The sequence below is a fragment of the Carcharodon carcharias genome, chromosome 29 (assembly GCF_017639515.1).
Source record: "Carcharodon carcharias isolate sCarCar2 chromosome 29, sCarCar2.pri, whole genome shotgun sequence".
NCBI classification, from domain to species: Eukaryota; Metazoa; Chordata; class Chondrichthyes; order Lamniformes; family Lamnidae; genus Carcharodon; species Carcharodon carcharias.
In genome coordinates, this window is record NC_054495.1 from 5,987,459 (window position 1) to 6,004,496 (window position 17,038).

Consider the following 17,038-nt stretch of genomic DNA (forward strand, 5'->3'; position numbering starts at 1 on the left):
CAGGCTCCAATGAGTTGTGCTGCAATGAGATTACATGTGGATACACATTCAATCATAGTTAGTCAGTTAGTCACACAGTGACACAGTCAGCCAAGGGGTCAGTCACACAAATGCAGTCCATTCGTCCTTCACAGTCAAACAGCCACACTCGTCCACAATCGCACAGCCACTCACACTTGTCAGTCAGTCAAGCGGTCATTCACTCAACCATTCACCCGCACACTCAGCCAGTCGCTCTCACTCTCAGTTATTCCTCCAGATTCACTTACACTCAACTACTTACAGCCACTCACACGTCCATTCACAGTTGCTCTCTCAAAGAAACTCTCACGGTCACACACACACACAATCTCAGTCACAGAAATTCAGAAACAAACACACACACACACACACACACACACACTGATAAGTCTGGGACACAGTCTGGAATTAAAGGTTTTCTTTAATGTTCAAATGAAGTAGTCTCCAATCCCAATCCCCCCTGGTGATCGGCCTGTTGGCCTCGTTCCTGCTGGGTTCACTTCTCCGAGGTCAGGCTGAGACCCAGTGACAGCCATGAATTCACATCAGCCAATGGGATTGAAAGACGAAGTGGGGTAACAGATATTTATAAGAAAAATGTGTTCTTAAAAAGGAAAATATAATTTAATGGAGGGGGGAGGGGGGTAAAGGTTATTTAAAAAACAAACAACACATGGAGAACTTTTTTCTGCACGGAGTGATCAGGATCTGGAATGCACAGCCTTTAATGTGGTGGAGGCAGGTTCATTCGTGGCTTGCAAAAGAGAATCAGATATTTAGCTGAAGGGAAAAACATCTGCAGAGCGATGTTAAAATGTTGGGAAGTAGGACAGGCAAGTTGCTCTTGGGGAGTGCCAGCAAATTCACGATGGTCGAATGTCCTCCACCTATGCTGTAACCATGAAATAATAGCATGGTAAAGAGGGCATATAGGTCAATTAGAGACAGAGAGAGAGAGAGTCATATGGGTCAGTGAGAGAGAGAGAGAGAGAGGAAGGAAAAGGGTCAGTTAGAGAGAGAGAGGGAGGAAATGGGTCAGTTAGAGAGAGAGGGAAATGGGTCAGTTAGAGAGAGAGAGAGAGGGAGGAAATGGGTCAGTTAGAGAGAGAGGGAAATGGGTCAGTTAGAGAGAGAGGAAGGAAAAGGGTCAGTTAGAGAGAGAGGGAGGAAATGGGTCAGTTAGAGAGAGAGAGAGAGGGAGGAAATGGGTCAGTTAGAGAGAGAGGGAAATGGGTCAGTTAGAGAGAGAGTGGAAGGAAAAGGGTCAGTTAGAGAGAGAGAGAGAGGGAGGAAATGGGTCAGTTAGAGAGAGAGGGAAATGGGTCAGTTAGAGAGAGAGGAAGGAAAAGGGTCAGTTAGAGGAGGGAAATGGGTCAGTTAGAGAGAGAGAGAGGAAGGAAAAGGGTCAGTTAGAGAGAGAGCGAGGGAGGAAATGGGTCAGTTAGAGAGAGGGAAATGGGTCAGTGAGAGAGAGAGGAAGGAAAAGGGTCAGTTAGAGAGAGAGAGAGGAAGTGGGTCAGTTAGAGAGAGGGAAATGGGTCAGTTAGAGAGAGAAAGAAAGGAAAAGGGTCAGTTAGAGAGAGAGAGAGGAAATGGGTCAGTTAGAGAGAGGGAAATAGGTCATTTAGAGAGAGGGAAATGGGTCAGTTAGAGAGAGAGGGAAATGGGTCAGTTAGAGAGAGAGAGGAAGGAAAAGGGTCAGTTAGAGAGAGAGGGAGGAAATGGGTCAGTTAGAGAGAGAGGGAAATGGGTCAGTTAGAGAGAGGGAAATGGGTCAGTGAGAGAGAGAGAGAGGAAGGAAAAGGGTCAGTTAGAGAGAGAGAGAGGAAATTGGTCAGTTAGAGAGAGGGAAATGGGTCAGTTAGAGAGAGAGGAAGGAAAAGGGTCAGTTAGAGAGAGAGGAAATGGGTCAGTTAGAGAGAGGGAAATAGGTCAGTTAGAGAGAGAGGGAAATGGGTCAGTTAGAGAGAGGGGGAAATGGGTCAGTTAGAGAGAGAGAGGAAGGAAAAGGGTCAGTTAGAGAGAGAGCGAGGGAGGAAATGGGTCAGTTAGAGAGAGGGAAATGGGTCAGTGAGAGAGAGAGAGAGAGGAAGGAAAAGGGTCAGTTAGAGAGAGAGAGGGAAATGGGTTAGTTAGAGAGGGAAATGGGTCAGTTAGAGAGAGAGAGGGAAATGGGTCAACTAGACAGAGGGAAATGGGTCAGTTAGAGAGAGAGGGAAATGGGTCAGTTAGAGAGAGAGGGAAATGGGTCAGTTAGAGAGAGGGAAATGGGTCAGTTAGAGAGAGAGGGAAATGGGTCAGTTAGAGAGAGGGAAATGGGTCAGTTAGAGAGAGAGGGAAATGGACCAGTTAGAGAGAGAGGGAAATGGGTCAGTTAGAGAGAGAGGAAGGAAAAGGGTCAGTTAGAGAGAGAGAGGGAAATGGGTTAGTTAGAGAGGGAAATGGGTCAGTTAGAGAGAGAGGGAAATGGGTCAATTAGACAGAGGGGGAAATGGGTCAGTTAGAGAGAGAGGGAAATGGGTCAGTTAGAGAGAGAGGGAAATGGGTCAGTTAGAGAGAGAGGGAAATGGGTCAGCTAGACAGAGGGGGAAATGGGTCAGTTAGAGGGGGAAATGGGTCAGTTAGAGAGAGAGGGAAATGGGTCAGTTAGAGAGAGAGGGAAATGGATCAGTTAGAGAGAGAGGGAAATGGGTCAGTTAGAGAGAGAGAGAGGAAGGAAAAGGGTCAGTTACAGAGAGAGAGAGGGAGGAAATAGGTCAGTTAGAGAGAGGGAAATGGGTCAGTGAGAGAGAGAGAGGAAGGAAAAGGGTCAGTAGAGAGAGAGAGAGAGAGAGGAAATGGGTCAGTTAGAGAGAGGGAAATGGGTTAGTTAGAGAGGGAAATAGGTCAGTTAGAGAGAGAGGGGAATGGGTTAGTTAGAGAGGGAAATGGGTCAGTTAGAGAGAGAGAGGGGAATGGGTTAGTTAGAGAGGGAAATGGGTCAGTTAGACAGAGGGGGAAATGGGTCAGTTAGACAGAGAGGGAAATGGGTCAGTTAGACAGAGGGGGAAATGGGTCAGTTAGACAGAGGGGGAAATGGGTCACTTAGAGAGAGAGGGATATGGGTCAGTTAGAGAGAGAGGGAAATGGGTCAGTTAGAGAGAGAGGGAAATAGGTCAGTTAGAGAGAGAGGGAAATGGGTCAGTTAGAGAGAGAGGGATATGGGTCAGTTAGAGAGAGAGGGAAATGGGTCAGTTAGAGAGAGAGAGGGAAATGGGTCAGTTAGAGAGAGAGGGAAATGGGTCAGTTAGAGAGAGAGGGAAATGGGTCAGTTAGAGAGAGAGGGAAATGGACCAGTTAGAGAGAGAGAGAGGAAGGAAAAGGGTCAGTTAGAGAGAGAGAGGGAAATGGGTTAGTTAGAGAGGGAAATGGGTCAGTTAGAGAGAGAGGGAAATGGGTCAGTTAGAGAGAGGGGAAATGGGTCAGTCAGAGAGAGAGGGGGTAAATGGGTCAGTTAGATAGAGAGGGAAATGGGTCAGTTAGAGAGAGGGGGAAATGGGTCAGTTAGAGAGAGAGGGAAATGGGTCAGTTAGAGAGAGAGGGAAATGGGTCAGTCAGAGAGAGGGGGAAATGGGTCAGTCAGAGAGAGGGGGAAATGGGTCAGTTAGAGAGAGGGAGGGAAATGGGTCAGTCAGAGAGAGAGAGGGAAATGGGTCAGTTAGAGAGAGAGGGAAATGGGTCAGTTAGAGAGAGAGGGAAATGGGTCAGTTAGAGAGAGGGAAATGGGTCAGTTAGAGAGAGAGGGAAATGGGTCAGTTAGAGAGAGGGAAATGGGTCAGTTAGAGAGAGAGGGAAATGGACCAGTTAGAGAGAGAGGGAAATGGGTCAGTTAGAGAGAGAGGAAGGAAAAGGGTCAGTTAGAGAGAGAGAGGGAAATGGGTTAGTTAGAGAGGGAAATGGGTCAGTTAGAGAGAGAGGGAAATGGGTCAATTAGACAGAGGGGGAAATGGGTCAGTTAGAGAGAGAGGGAAATGGGTCAGTTAGAGAGAGAGGGAAATGGGTCAGTTAGAGAGAGAGGGAAATGGGTCAGCTAGACAGAGGGGGAAATGGGTCAGTTAGAGGGGGAAATGGGTCAGTTAGAGAGAGAGGGAAATGGGTCAGTTAGAGAGAGAGGGAAATGGATCAGTTAGAGAGAGAGGGAAATGGGTCAGTTAGAGAGAGAGAGAGGAAGGAAAAGGGTCAGTTACAGAGAGAGAGAGGGAGGAAATAGGTCAGTTAGAGAGAGGGAAATGGGTCAGTGAGAGAGAGAGAGGAAGGAAAAGGGTCAGTAGAGAGAGAGAGAGAGAGAGGAAATGGGTCAGTTAGAGAGAGGGAAATGGGTTAGTTAGAGAGGGAAATAGGTCAGTTAGAGAGAGAGGGGAATGGGTTAGTTAGAGAGGGAAATGGGTCAGTTAGAGAGAGAGAGGGGAATGGGTTAGTTAGAGAGGGAAATGGGTCAGTTAGACAGAGGGGGAAATGGGTCAGTTAGACAGAGAGGGAAATGGGTCAGTTAGACAGAGGGGGAAATGGGTCAGTTAGACAGAGGGGGAAATGGGTCACTTAGAGAGAGAGGGATATGGGTCAGTTAGAGAGAGAGGGAAATGGGTCAGTTAGAGAGAGAGGGAAATAGGTCAGTTAGAGAGAGAGGGAAATGGGTCAGTTAGAGAGAGAGGGATATGGGTCAGTTAGAGAGAGAGGGAAATGGGTCAGTTAGAGAGAGAGAGGGAAATGGGTCAGTTAGAGAGAGAGGGAAATGGGTCAGTTAGAGAGAGAGGGAAATGGGTCAGTTAGAGAGAGAGGGAAATGGACCAGTTAGAGAGAGAGAGAGGAAGGAAAAGGGTCAGTTAGAGAGAGAGAGGGAAATGGGTTAGTTAGAGAGGGAAATGGGTCAGTTAGAGAGAGAGGGAAATGGGTCAGTTAGAGAGAGAGGGAAATGGGTCAGTTAGAGAGAGGGGAAATGGGTCAGTCAGAGAGAGAGGGGGTAAATGGGTCAGTTAGATAGAGAGGGAAATGGGTCAGTTAGAGAGAGGGGGAAATGGGTCAGTTAGAGAGAGAGGGAAATGGGTCAGTTAGAGAGAGAGGGAAATGGGTCAGTCAGAGAGAGGGGGAAATGGGTCAGTCAGAGAGAGGGGGAAATGGGTCAGTTAGAGAGAGGGAGGGAAATGGGTCAGTCAGAGAGAGAGAGGGAAATGGGTCAGTTAGAGAGAGAGAGAGGGAAATGGGTCAGTTAGAGAGAGGGAAATGGGTCAGTTAGAGAGAGGGAAATGGGTCTGTTAGAGAGAGGGAAATGGGTCAGTTAGATATAGGGAAATGGGTCAGTTAGAAAGAGAGAGGGAAATGGGTCAGTTAGAGAGAGAGTGAAATGGGTCTGTTAGAGAGAGGGAAATGGGTCAGTTAGAGATAGGGAAATGGGTCAGTTAGAGAGAGAGGGAAATGGGTCTGTTAGAGAGAGGGGGAAATGGGTCAGTTAGAGAGAGGGAAATGGGTCAGTTAGAGAGAGAGGGAAATGGGTCAGTTAGAGAGAGAGGGAAATGGGTCAGTTAGAGAGAGAGGGAAATGGGTCAGTTAGAGAGAGAGGGAAATGGGTCAGTTAGAGAGAGAGGGAAATGGGTCTGTTAGAGGGGGAAATGGGTCAGTTAGAGAGAGGGAAATGGGTCAGTTAGAGAGAGAGGGAAATGGGTCAGTTAGAGAGAGGTGGGAGGGAGGAGAAGGGGTAGGGGAGATGGGGAGAGGAGTGACAAGGAGGAGAGGGAGTGTTGGTGGGAGAGTGGGCAAGGGGAGTGGGGCAGAGGGCGTGAGTGGAGGGAATGAAAGGAGGGAGAGGGGAGTAGAGAAGGGGGCATGTGTTAGTGACTGGACACCAGTGGACAAGGCAATAATGAAGGTGCTGAGATATCCCAATCATGGGTCAAAGGCCACATGGGAAGGAGTTATTATGGATTGTTTAGTGTAGAATTTTACCCTTCAGTACTTGATAAACTGACCAATCAAACCTCAACATCCCCCTCCCTCCTTCACAACAGCTTCATAGAACTTCCCTTTCTCTCATCCTCCCAACTCTCTCTGCATTTTCCCCTCCCCTCTCTCCCTTCTCCTCATCTCTCTCCCCCATGCTCCTCCTCCACTGTCTCCCCCTCCCCACTCTCTCTCCCCCTCCCCCGCTCTCTGTCCCCCTCCCCGCTCTCTCTCCTCTCCCCCGCTCTCTCTCCCCCTCCCCCTCCTCTCTCTCCCCTGTCCTCCTCCTCCTCCTCTCTCTCCCCTGTCCTCCTCCTCTCTCTCCCCTGTCCTCCTCCTCTCTCTCCCCTGTCCTCCTCCTCTCTCTCCCCTGTCCTCCTCCTCTCTCTCCCCTGTCCTCCTCCTCTCTCTCCCCTGTCCTCCTCCTCTCTCTCCCCTGTCCTCCTCCTCCTCCTCTCTCTCCCTTGTCCTCCTCCTCTCTCTCCCCTGTGCTCCTCCTCTCTCTCCCCTGTGCTCCTCCTCTCTCTCCCCTGTGCTCCTCCTCTCTCTCCCTTGTGCTCCTCCTCTCTCCCCTGTCCTCCTCCTCTCTCTCCCCTGTCCTCCTCCTCCTCTCTCCCCCCTGTCCTCCTCCTCCTCTCTCTCCCCTGTCCTCCTCCTCCTCCCTCTCCCCTCATTCTCCTCCTCTCTCTCCCCCTCCTAAAATCTAGACCATGTAGTTAGACAAATACCTTCAGTCTAAAATTCAGTGCAACATCTCTCTTTCAAACATGCTCAGCCCACCCTCCCTGGGACCCTCAGAGCCTGTCTTGTCTGAGATAGGTTTGTCATGGGCTCACACACTGGGGGTGCACATTCGCTGTTCGCTGATGATTACACAATGTTCAGCACCATTCGTGACTCCTCAGATGCTGAAGCGGTCCATGTCCAAATGCAGCAAGACTTGGACAATATCCAGGCTTGGGCTGGCATGTGGCAAATAACATTCATGCCACACAAGGGCCAGACAATGACCATCTCCAACAGGAGAGAATCTAACCATCGCCCCATGACATTCAATGGCATTATCATCATGGAATCCCCCACTATCAACATCTTGGGGGTTACTATTAACTAGAAATTGAACTGGACCAACCATATAAATACTGTGGCTACAAAAGCAGGTCAAAGGCTGGGAATCCTGCAGTGAGTAACTCAATTTCTGATTCCACAAGCCCTGTCCACCATCTACAAGGCACAAGTCAGGAGCATGATGGAATACTGTCCATTTGCCTGGATGAGTGCAGCTCCCACAACACTCAAGGAACTTGACATCCTCCAGGACAAAGCAGCCCCGCTTGATTGGCACCACATCCACAAACATTCACTCCCTCCACCAATGATGCACAGGAACAGCAGTGTGGGTATCATCTACAAGATGCACTGCAGGAATTCACCAAGTCTCCTCTGACAACACCTTCCAATCCCATGACCGCTACCATCTGGAAGGACAAGGGCAGCAGACACAATGAGGGGAACTTCCAGGCGGTGGTGTTCCCCAAGTCACTCACCACCCTGACTTGGAAATATATCGGCCGTTCCTTCAGTGTCGATGGGTCAAAATCCTGGAACTCCCTCCCTAACAGCAGTGTGGCTGTACCTACACCACAGGGACTGCAGTGGCTCAAGGAGGCAGCTCACCACCGCCTTCTCAAGGGGCAATTAGGGATGGGCAATAAATGCTGGCCCAGCCAGAGAAGCCCACATCCCGTGAACGAATGAAAAAAGAAGTTCCAAAATAACAGGAGCACGCTTGAATGCCATCTTGCAGCTTTGCCTCACGTCTTACCTTTTGTGCAGGGGCAGGGAGACCAGATTCCTAGGTGAAGCGCAGCTCCCGACAGGGTCAATAAGAGACCAAGTGTCGGACTGAGAGCACTCGAAGAGCCTGCTGTGTTGAGGGGTGGGGAGCTGTGACACAAGCCTCGCGTGCTCTGTGACTGCAGTGGGATGTCGCTCACAAACAGGGGCGATACCACCTGCAGCCAGCCCTGGGCATCAGGGGGAATGAAGCAGGGGAGGTAATAGAATAAATACATGATCTCTGTCAGTAATGTAAAAGACAGCATAAACAATTCATTAAAAATTATATATATATATTATATGTATATATATATATAATATATATATAATATATGTATATAATATATATATATTTATACATACATAATAGTACATGAATTTAACAAAAGTAACAGATACAGACTCAAAGACAGAAAAACACAGGCTCTCACTTACACATGTACACATAGACACGCAGACAGACACACAGATAGACGGACACACACAGACACACACACACACACAGTCACAGGTATAAAGGCAGCAGTCCAAACAATTCAGATGAAGTAAATTGCACCTTCCCTGCACTGGCCAAAAATAAGCATTGTGCTTTGGTCTCCATTCGTGTCAGGTCTCACGTACGAGCAAGGGTGCTCCTGGCGCACCACCCCCCCCCCCCCACCCCCCCTGTCCTCCTCAGGGCACGTCTTGCAATGGGCTTCGCGTCTGTGCTTAGACCCCCCCCACGTACTATCGCTGTGTTCTGCAGGGTGTGCGGGCTCACACGGCTGCCTGAGCGCGCTGGAGCTCTGCGCTCACAGCAAAGGCAATGGAGGGGAGGGGGTGGATATGCGATCATACCTTTTGCTTCACATAGACGTGTGCGCAATCCCTGGCGATGGTGGGGGGGGTGGGGGAGATTGCATTTGGGAGAAACCCACACTGAACGCCCTGCGACCCCAGGGCAGTCCCCCGAACAGTCACAGCCCTTTTGAAAAGGTGGGGTTAGTCTGAGGATGAAAGCGGAATAAGAAGATATAGAAAACTCTGCAATCTGCACGCCCACCGATACACATCACGCAACTGTTCACTCGTGCACGAGGAGAGTGCAGACACCATTGGATGGTCTAGGCCCCGATTTCTCGGTTGGAGACCACGGTCAGGTCCTCGGGCTGCCCGACCTCGGCAGCGGGCGCGGGCTTGGCTCCCGCCCTCTCCAGCTTGCGGTGCTTGCGAGTCTGGGCGGCGGAGGAGGAGGAGGAGGCGGTGGCCGGGCCCTGGAGGACTTCCCGGATCTTGACCACGCAGATGTTGGACGCCTCCTTGGTCTCGCGGGAGAGGTGGGAGAGGCTGAGGAAGCCGTGGGGAAGGTCCTCCACCACGCACAGGCTCACCGTCTGCCCCGCGCGACGCAGCCGCTTGGCGAACATCACCGAGTCGTCCAGCATGGGGTCCAGGGCGCAGGCCTGAAGCAGGGGGAGGAGGAGGAGAGCACTATTCAATATCCATCCCACACCACCGTCTGCAAACTGAGTGTCTGACCCACACCGTGACCCGAACCGCGCCGCTCCCAAATCAATCCCCATCTCAATTAAAGCGAGGAGCACATGGGCCAGGACACCGGAGTGGGGTTGGGGGGGGAAATTTGCATTCCCTTGTTGCAATTTGCCACAGCAGGATCCCAAAAATAGCAACGTGCACAAGGCCAGCTAGCATATTTTTGTGATGCTGGGTGAGGGATAAATACTGACCCCAGGGAGAACTCCTCTATTCTTCTTTCAAGAAGCGGCCTCTAACTTTTGACATCTAGCTGAGGGGGAAGGTGGGGCCTGGATTGAGTGTCTCATCTGAAAGACGCCAGCTCCGATAATGTGGGGCTCCCTCAGTACCGCAGCACACTGGGCGTGTGTAGGCCTGGCCCAGGTGCTCAAGTCTCTGGTGCTGAGCCTTGAACCCGCGACTTGCTGATTCAGCAGCAAGAGAGAGTGCTGGACCCTACTGAGTCACAGCTGGACATCTGGCATGGAGATCATCACAGTCCATTTACAGAGTGTCCCGGGGAGTGTGTGAATATTGACAGGGTGTCCCGGGGAGTGTGTGAATATTGACAGGGTGTCCCGGGGAGCGTGTGAATATTGACAGGGTGTCCCGGGGAGCGTGTGAATATTGACAGGGTGTCCCGGGGAGCGTGTGAATATTGACAGGGTGTCCCGGGGAGCGTGTGAATATTGACAGGGTGTCCCGGGGAGTGTGTGAATATTGACAGGGTGTCCCGGGGAAAGTGTGTGAATATTTACAGGGCTTCCCGGGGACCGTGTCAGTATTTACAGGGCTTCCCGGGGACCGTGTCAGTATTTACAGGGCTTCCCGGGGACCGTGTCAGTATTTACAGGGCTTCCCGGGGACCGTGTCAGTATTTACAGGGCTTCCCGGGGACCGTGTCAGTATTTACAGGGTTTCCCGGGGACCGTGTCAGTATTTACAGGGTTTCCCAGGGTGTGTGTCAGTATTTACAGGGTGTTCCGGGGAGTGTGTCAGTATTTACAGGGGATCCGCGGGGAGTGTGTCAGTATTTACAGGGTGTTCCGGGGAGTGTGTCAGTATTTACAGGGTTTCCCAGGGAGTGTGTCAGTATTTACAGGGTGCTCCGGGGAGTGTGTCAGTATTTGCAGCTGCTCCTAGGGACTGTGTCAGTATTTACAGGGTTTCCCGGGGTGTGTGTCAGTATTTACAGGGTGTTCCGGGGAGTGTGTCAGTATTTACAGGGGATCTGCGGGGAGTGTGTCAGTATTTGCAGGGTGTTCCGGGGAGTGTGTCAGTATTTACAGGGATTCCCAGGGAGTGTGTCAGTATTTACAGGGTTTCCCAGAGAGTGTGTCAGTATTTACAGGGAGTGTGTCAGTATTTACAGGGTGTTCCGGGGAGTGTGTCAGTATTTGCAGCTGCTCCTAGGGACTGTGTCAGTATTTACAGGGTTTCCCGGGGACTGTGTCAGAATTTGCAGCTGTTCCTAAGGAGTGCGTCAGTATTTACAGAGATACCCTAGGGAGAGTATCTGTATTTACAGGAAGTCCCAGGGAGAGTATCAGTATTTACAGGGAGTCCCAGGGAGAGTATCAGTATTTACAGGGAGTCCCAGGGAGAGTATCAGTATTTACAGGGAGTCCCAGGGAGAGTATCAGTATTTACAGGGAGTCTCAGAGTGTGTCGGTAAATTTCAGGGGGTCCCTGGGGAGAGTATCAGTATATACAGGGGAACCCTGGGGAGTGTGTGAATATTGACAGTGGTTCCCAGCGAGTGTATCAGTATTTACAGGTGGTCCAGGAGATTATGTCAATATTTAGATGGAGTCCTGAGGAGAATTTCAGTATTTACAGGGAGTACCAGAGAGTGGGTCAGTGTTTACAGGGCGTCCCCAGGGAGTGCGTCAGTATTCACAGGGGGTTCCTGAGAGTATGTCAGTATTTACAGGGGTTCCTGAGAGACCGCCCTCCAGTGTGTCCCCCAGTGTGTGCTACAGTATTTACAGGGCGTCCCCAGGGTGTGTGTCAGTATTCACAGGGGGTTCCTGAGAGTATGTCAGTATTTACAGGGGTTCCTAATAGAGCGTCCGTATTCACAAGGGTCCCCCAGTGTGTGCTACAGTATTTACAAGGGGTCCCCAGGGAGAGTGCCAGTATTTACAGGGTGTCCTGGGGAATGTGTCAGTATTTACAGGGTGTCCTGGGCAGCGTGTCAGTACTTACAGGGGATCCCAGAGAGTGTGCCCATGTCAGTATTTCTAGGGGCTCCAGGGAGCGTGTCAGTATTCACAGGGGCTCCGAGGGGTATGTGTCAGTAGTTACAGGGAATCTCCGGGAAGGTGGGGGGGGTTGTCAGTATTTACAGGGAATCTCCGGGGTGGGGGGGTGTTGTCAATATTTACAGGGAGTCCCAGGGTGGTGGGGGGTTGTCAGTATTTACAAGGGGTCCCGGGGAGTGTGTCAGTATCTAGAGGGAGTCCCGGAGAGTGTGTATATATACACAAGGGTGTCCCAGTAGATCTGCCAGTATTTACAGGCATTCTGAGGGATTGTGTGAGTATTCACAAGGGGGTCCCAGTGGATGTGTGAGTATTCACAAGGGGGTCTCAGTGGGTATCTGAGTATTCACAAGGGGGTCTGGTCTGATTGGGTGTGTGAGTATTCACAAGGGGGTCCCAGTAGGTGTGTGAGTATTCACAAGGGGGTCCCAGTGGGTGTGTGAGTATTCACAAGGGGCTCTGGTCTCAGTGGGTGTGTGAATATTCACAAGGGGGTCCCAGTGGGTGTGTGAGTAGTCACCAGATGGTCCCAGTGGGTGTGTGAGTATTCACAAGGGGGTCCCAGTGGGTGTGTGAGTATTCACAAGGGGGTCCCAGTGGGTGTGTGAGTATTCACAAGGGGGTCTGGTCTCAGTGGGTGTGTGAGTACTCACAAGGGGGTCCCAGTAGGTGTGTGAGTATTCACAAGGGGGTCCCAGTGGGTGTGTGAGTATTCACAAGGGGGTCTGGTCTCAGTGGGTGTGTGAGTATTCACAAGGGGGTCCCAGTGGGTATGTGAGTTTTCACGAGGGGACCTGGTCTCAGTGGGTGTGTGAGTATTCACAAGGGGGTCCCAGTGGGTGTGTGAGTATTCACAAGGGGGTCCCAGTGGGTGTGTGAGTATTCACAAGGGGGTCCGGTCCCAGTGGGTGTGTGAGTATTCACAAGGGGGTCCCAGAGGGTGTGAGAGTATTCACAAGGGGGTCCCAGTGGGTGTGTGATTATTCACAAGGGGGTCCCAGTGGCCGTGTGATTATTCACAAGGGGGTCTCAGTGGCCGTGTGATTATTCACAAGGGGGACCCAGTGGCCGTGTGATTATTCAGAAGGGGGTCCCAGTGGGCGTGTGATTATTTACAAGGGGGTCCCAGTGGGCGTGTGATTATTCACAAGGGGGTCCCAGTGGGCGTGTGATTATTCACAAGGGGGTCCCAGTGGGTGTGAGAGTATTCACAAGGGGGTCCCAGTGGGTGTGAGAGTATTCACAAGGGTGTCCCAGTGGGTGTGTGAGTATTCACAAGGGGGTCTGGTCTCAGTGGGTGTGTGAGTATTCACAAGGGGGTCCCAGTGGGTATGTGAGTATTCACGAGGGGACCTGGTCTCAGTGGGTATGTGAGTATTCACAAGGGGGTCCCAGTGGGTGTGTGAGTATTCACAAGGGGGTCCCAGTGGGTGTGAGAGTATTCACAAGGGGGTCCCAGTGGGCGTGTGATTATTCACAAGGGGGTCCCAGTGGGCGTGTGATTATTCACAAGGGGGTCCCAGTGGGTGTGAGAGTATTCACAAGGGGGTCCCAGTGGGTGTGTGAGTATTCACAAGGGGGTCCCAGTGGGTGTGTGAGTATTCACAAGGGGGTCCCAGTGGGTGTGAGAGTATTCACAAGGGTCTCCCAGTGGGTGTGTGAGTATTCACAAGGGGGTCCCAGTGGGTGTGTGAGTATTCACAAGGGGGCCCCAGTGGGTGTGTGAGTATTCACAAGGGGGTCTGGTCTCAGTGGGTGTGTGAGTATTCACAAAGGGATACCAGTGGGTGTGTGAATATTCACAAGGGGGTCCCAGTGGGTGTGTGAGTATTCACAAGGGGGTCCCAGTGGGTGTGTGAGTATTCACAAGGGGGTCCCAGTGGGTGTGAGAGTATTCACAAGGGGTTCCCAGTGGGTGTGAGAGTATTCACAAGGGGGTCCCAGTGTGTGTGTGAGTATTAACAAGGGGGTCCCAGTGGGTGTGTGAGTATTCACAAGGGGGTCCCAGTGGGTGTGAGAGTATTCACAAGGGGGTCCCAGTGGGCGTGTGAGTATTCACAAGGGGGTCTGGTCCCAGTGGGCGTGTGAGTATTCACAAGGAGGTCTCAGTGGGCGTGTGAGCATTCACAAGGGGGTCCCAGTGGGTGTGAGAATATTCACAAGGGAGTCTGGTCCTAGTGGGTGTGTGAGTATTCACAAGGGGGTCCCAGTGGGCTTGTGAATATTCACAAGCGGGTCTGGTCCCAGTGTGTGTGAGAGTATTCACAAGGGGGTCCCAGTGGGTGTGTGAGTATTAACAAGGGGGTCCCAGTGGGTGTGTGAGTATTCACAAGGGGGTCTGGTCCCAGTGGGTGTGTGAGTATTCTCAAGGGGGTCCCAGTGGGCGTGTGAGTATTCACAAGGGGGCCCCAGTGGGTGTGAGAGTATTCACAAGGGGGTCCCAGTGGGCGTGTGAGTATTCACAAGGGGGTCCCAGTGAGTGTGTGAGTATTCACAAGGGGGTCCCAGTGGGTGTGTGAATATTCACAAGGGGGTCCCAGTGGGTGTGTGAGTATTCACAAGGGGGTCCTAGTGGGTGTGAGAGTATTCACAAGGGGGTCCCAGTGGGTGTGAGAGTATTCACAAGGGGGTCCCAGTGGGTGTGTGAGTATTCACAAGGGGGTCTGGTCTCAGTGGGTGTGTGAGTATTCACAAGGGGGTCCCAGTGGGTGTGAGAGTATTCACAAGGGGGTCCCAGTGGGTGTGTGAATATTCACAAGGGGGTCCCAGTGGGTGTGTGAGTATTCACAAGGGGGTCCCAGTGGGTGTGTGAATATTCACAAGGGGGTCCCAGTGGGTGTGTGAGTATTCACAAGGGGGTCCCAGTGGGTGTGTGAGTATTCACAAGGGGGTCCCAGTGGGTGTGTGAGTATTCACAAGGGGGTCCCAGTGGGTGTGTGAGTATTCACAAGGGGGTTCCAGTGGGTGTGTGAGTATTCACAAGGGGATCGCAGGGAACGTATTTGTCTTCACAAGGGGGTCAACTGTGAAGGTTTTAAATTTCTGTTGAGACTGGTGAAGTCTGGCGAGCTGAGTGAGGAGATCTGGTGCCTGCAGAATCTGGACCCCCAGGGTGCTGGCTAGGGAGAGGCCATTGGGCGATGGAGGTGGGGTAAATTAGGTATGAACTGACACTCACCACTAGGTGTATAGGCGGCAGCCCCCGGAGCATGTCATCTGGGGCCAGCAGCGGAGACATGAAGGGGTTTTTCACAATGGCTGTTGTCTGCAGTTTAATGTTGGCTGTTGCTGTGTCGCTGCGGAGGGGCTGGAACCCTCCGGGGAACTCGGTCGTCCGCACTCCTTCCTCGCCGGGCTGGCTCCTCTGCCCCTCCTCTCCTTCCTCCCCTTCCTGGTAGAAGCCGGCTCTGGGCCTACCGCCGGCTTGGGCCCGGGCGTCGGCTTCCCGGTCCGGCAGGCTCTGCCTGCTGGAGGGCGGGGTGTCCTCGCCCAGCTCCCGGCAGGTCCGGCTAATCACAAACTTGTGCTCGTGGTCCGAGGAGGATCTGGTGGTGGTCCCGGTCAAGGCAGCTTCCGAGCAGCTCTTCCGCACCGCCTCTGACCGTGGTTGAGTGGGGGGCAAGAGTAGTTGTGGTTGGGTGGGGTGGGATGGGGTGGAGGGAAGAAGAAGACAGGGCTCATCTTAGTCTCAGTCTCAGTCATAACTTCAAAACCTCCTCCCTTTTCACCCCCAAAACCAAAAGCCCGTGCTTAAACCCCACCGATCCCAGGACTAATCCCACCGCTTGGCACAGAGCTGTTAGGAGGGACGTGCAGGTCTATAGCGCCTTTCACTACCTCAGCCCGTCTGAAAGTGCTTCACATCCACAGAAGTGCCTTTTTTTATTTCGAAGTGCAGTTGTAATGTTGGAAACGGGGCAGCCGATTTGCCCCCAGCCAGGTCCCACTGACAGCAATGTGTTAAAGAACAGGTCATCTACTTTATTGCTGGAAAGGGGGACATGTTGCTGAAGCTTCTCGTCATGCACTCATCAGGACAAACACAAGAACGGCAAATTTCAAATGATCACCCAGCCATCTTCCGCTGCTTCAATCAATGGCCTTCCCTCTACCATAAGGTCAGAAGTGGGGATGTTTGCTGATGACTGCACGATGTTCAGCACTATTTGCGACTCCTCAGATGCTGAAGCAGCCCTTGTCCAAATGCAGCAAGACCTGGACAATATTCAGGCTTGGGCTGACAAGTGGCAAGTAACATTCACACCACACAAGTGTCAGGCAATGACCATCTCCAACAAGAGAGAATCTAACCCATGATGTTCAATAATATTACCATTGCTGAAACCCTCACTATCAACATCCTGGGGGGTTACCAATGACCAGAAACTGAACTGGACTATCCATATAAATACTGTGGCTACCAGAGCAGGTCAGAGGCTAGGAATCCTGCAGCGAGTAACTCACCTCTTCACTCCCCAAAGCCTGTCCACAAATCTACAAGGCACAAGTCAGGGGTGAGATGGAATACGATCCACTTGCCTGGATGAGTGCAGCTCCCACAACACTCAAGGAGCTTGACACTATCCAGGACAAAGCCCACTTGACTGGCACCCCATCTACAACCTTAAACATTCACTCCCTCCACCACCGACGCACAGTAGCAGCAGTGTGTACCATCTACAAGATGCACTGCAGAAACTCACCAAGGCTCCTTCGGCAGTGCCTTCCAAACCCACGACCACTACCAACTAGAAGGACAAGGGCAGCAGACACATGGGAACACCACCACCTGCAAGTTCCCCTCCAAGACACTCACCATCCTGACTTGGAAATATATCGGCCGTTCCTTCACTGTCGCTGGGTCAAAATCCTGGAACTCCCTCCCTAACAGCGCTGTGGGTGTACCTACACCACATGGACTGCAGCGGCTCAAGAAGGCAGCTCACTCCCACCTTCTCAAGGGGCAATTAGGGATGGGCAATAAATGCTGGCCCAACCAGCGATGCCCAAATCCACTGATTATCTTGGCTGTTAATGTTAATGTATTTTTAGGTGTGATAGAAGGGACATAACATTCTTAGCAGCCAATTTAAGATAATCAGTCGAGCTTGTAACATGGCTTATTTCTGCTTGTGAGAAGCGACATTCATTCATACACAGGGTCCCATTCTCTGCAAATAAAAGGAATATGTTCAAGCCCCTGCCCCTTTTTTTGAATTACCCAGGAGCTTGGGGAGCCTGTAGTTCCCCATGGCAATGCCTCGACCAGAGTTAACTTGCCAACCAATCAGCACCTTTTTTTCCTGGTGTATAAATTGCTGTCATAATTTGAAATTTGGCATTCTTGTGTTTGTCCTGATGAGAGCAAGGTGAATCGCTTCTGTCTCTTCAGCAATATTCAAGCTCTGTACTGTCAAGCGACT

General features: G+C 51.6%; 1 protein-coding gene across 1 annotated transcript in view; it reads right to left on the reverse strand.

Moving 5' to 3' along the window:
- Window positions 1–8,518: 8,518 nt before the first annotated feature.
- Window positions 8,519–17,038, reverse strand: part of lipeb (lipase, hormone-sensitive b) — a 91,652-nt gene continuing 83,132 nt past the window's right edge. The window contains exons 10-11 of the mRNA XM_041176758.1: window positions 14,794–15,212; window positions 8,519–9,278 (exon numbers count right to left, since the gene is read on the reverse strand). Of these exons, the coding sequence (XP_041032692.1) occupies window positions 8,940–9,278; window positions 14,794–15,212 (758 nt within the window). The 3' untranslated portion in view covers window positions 8,519–8,939. The remainder of the gene's footprint in view (window positions 9,279–14,793; window positions 15,213–17,038) is intronic.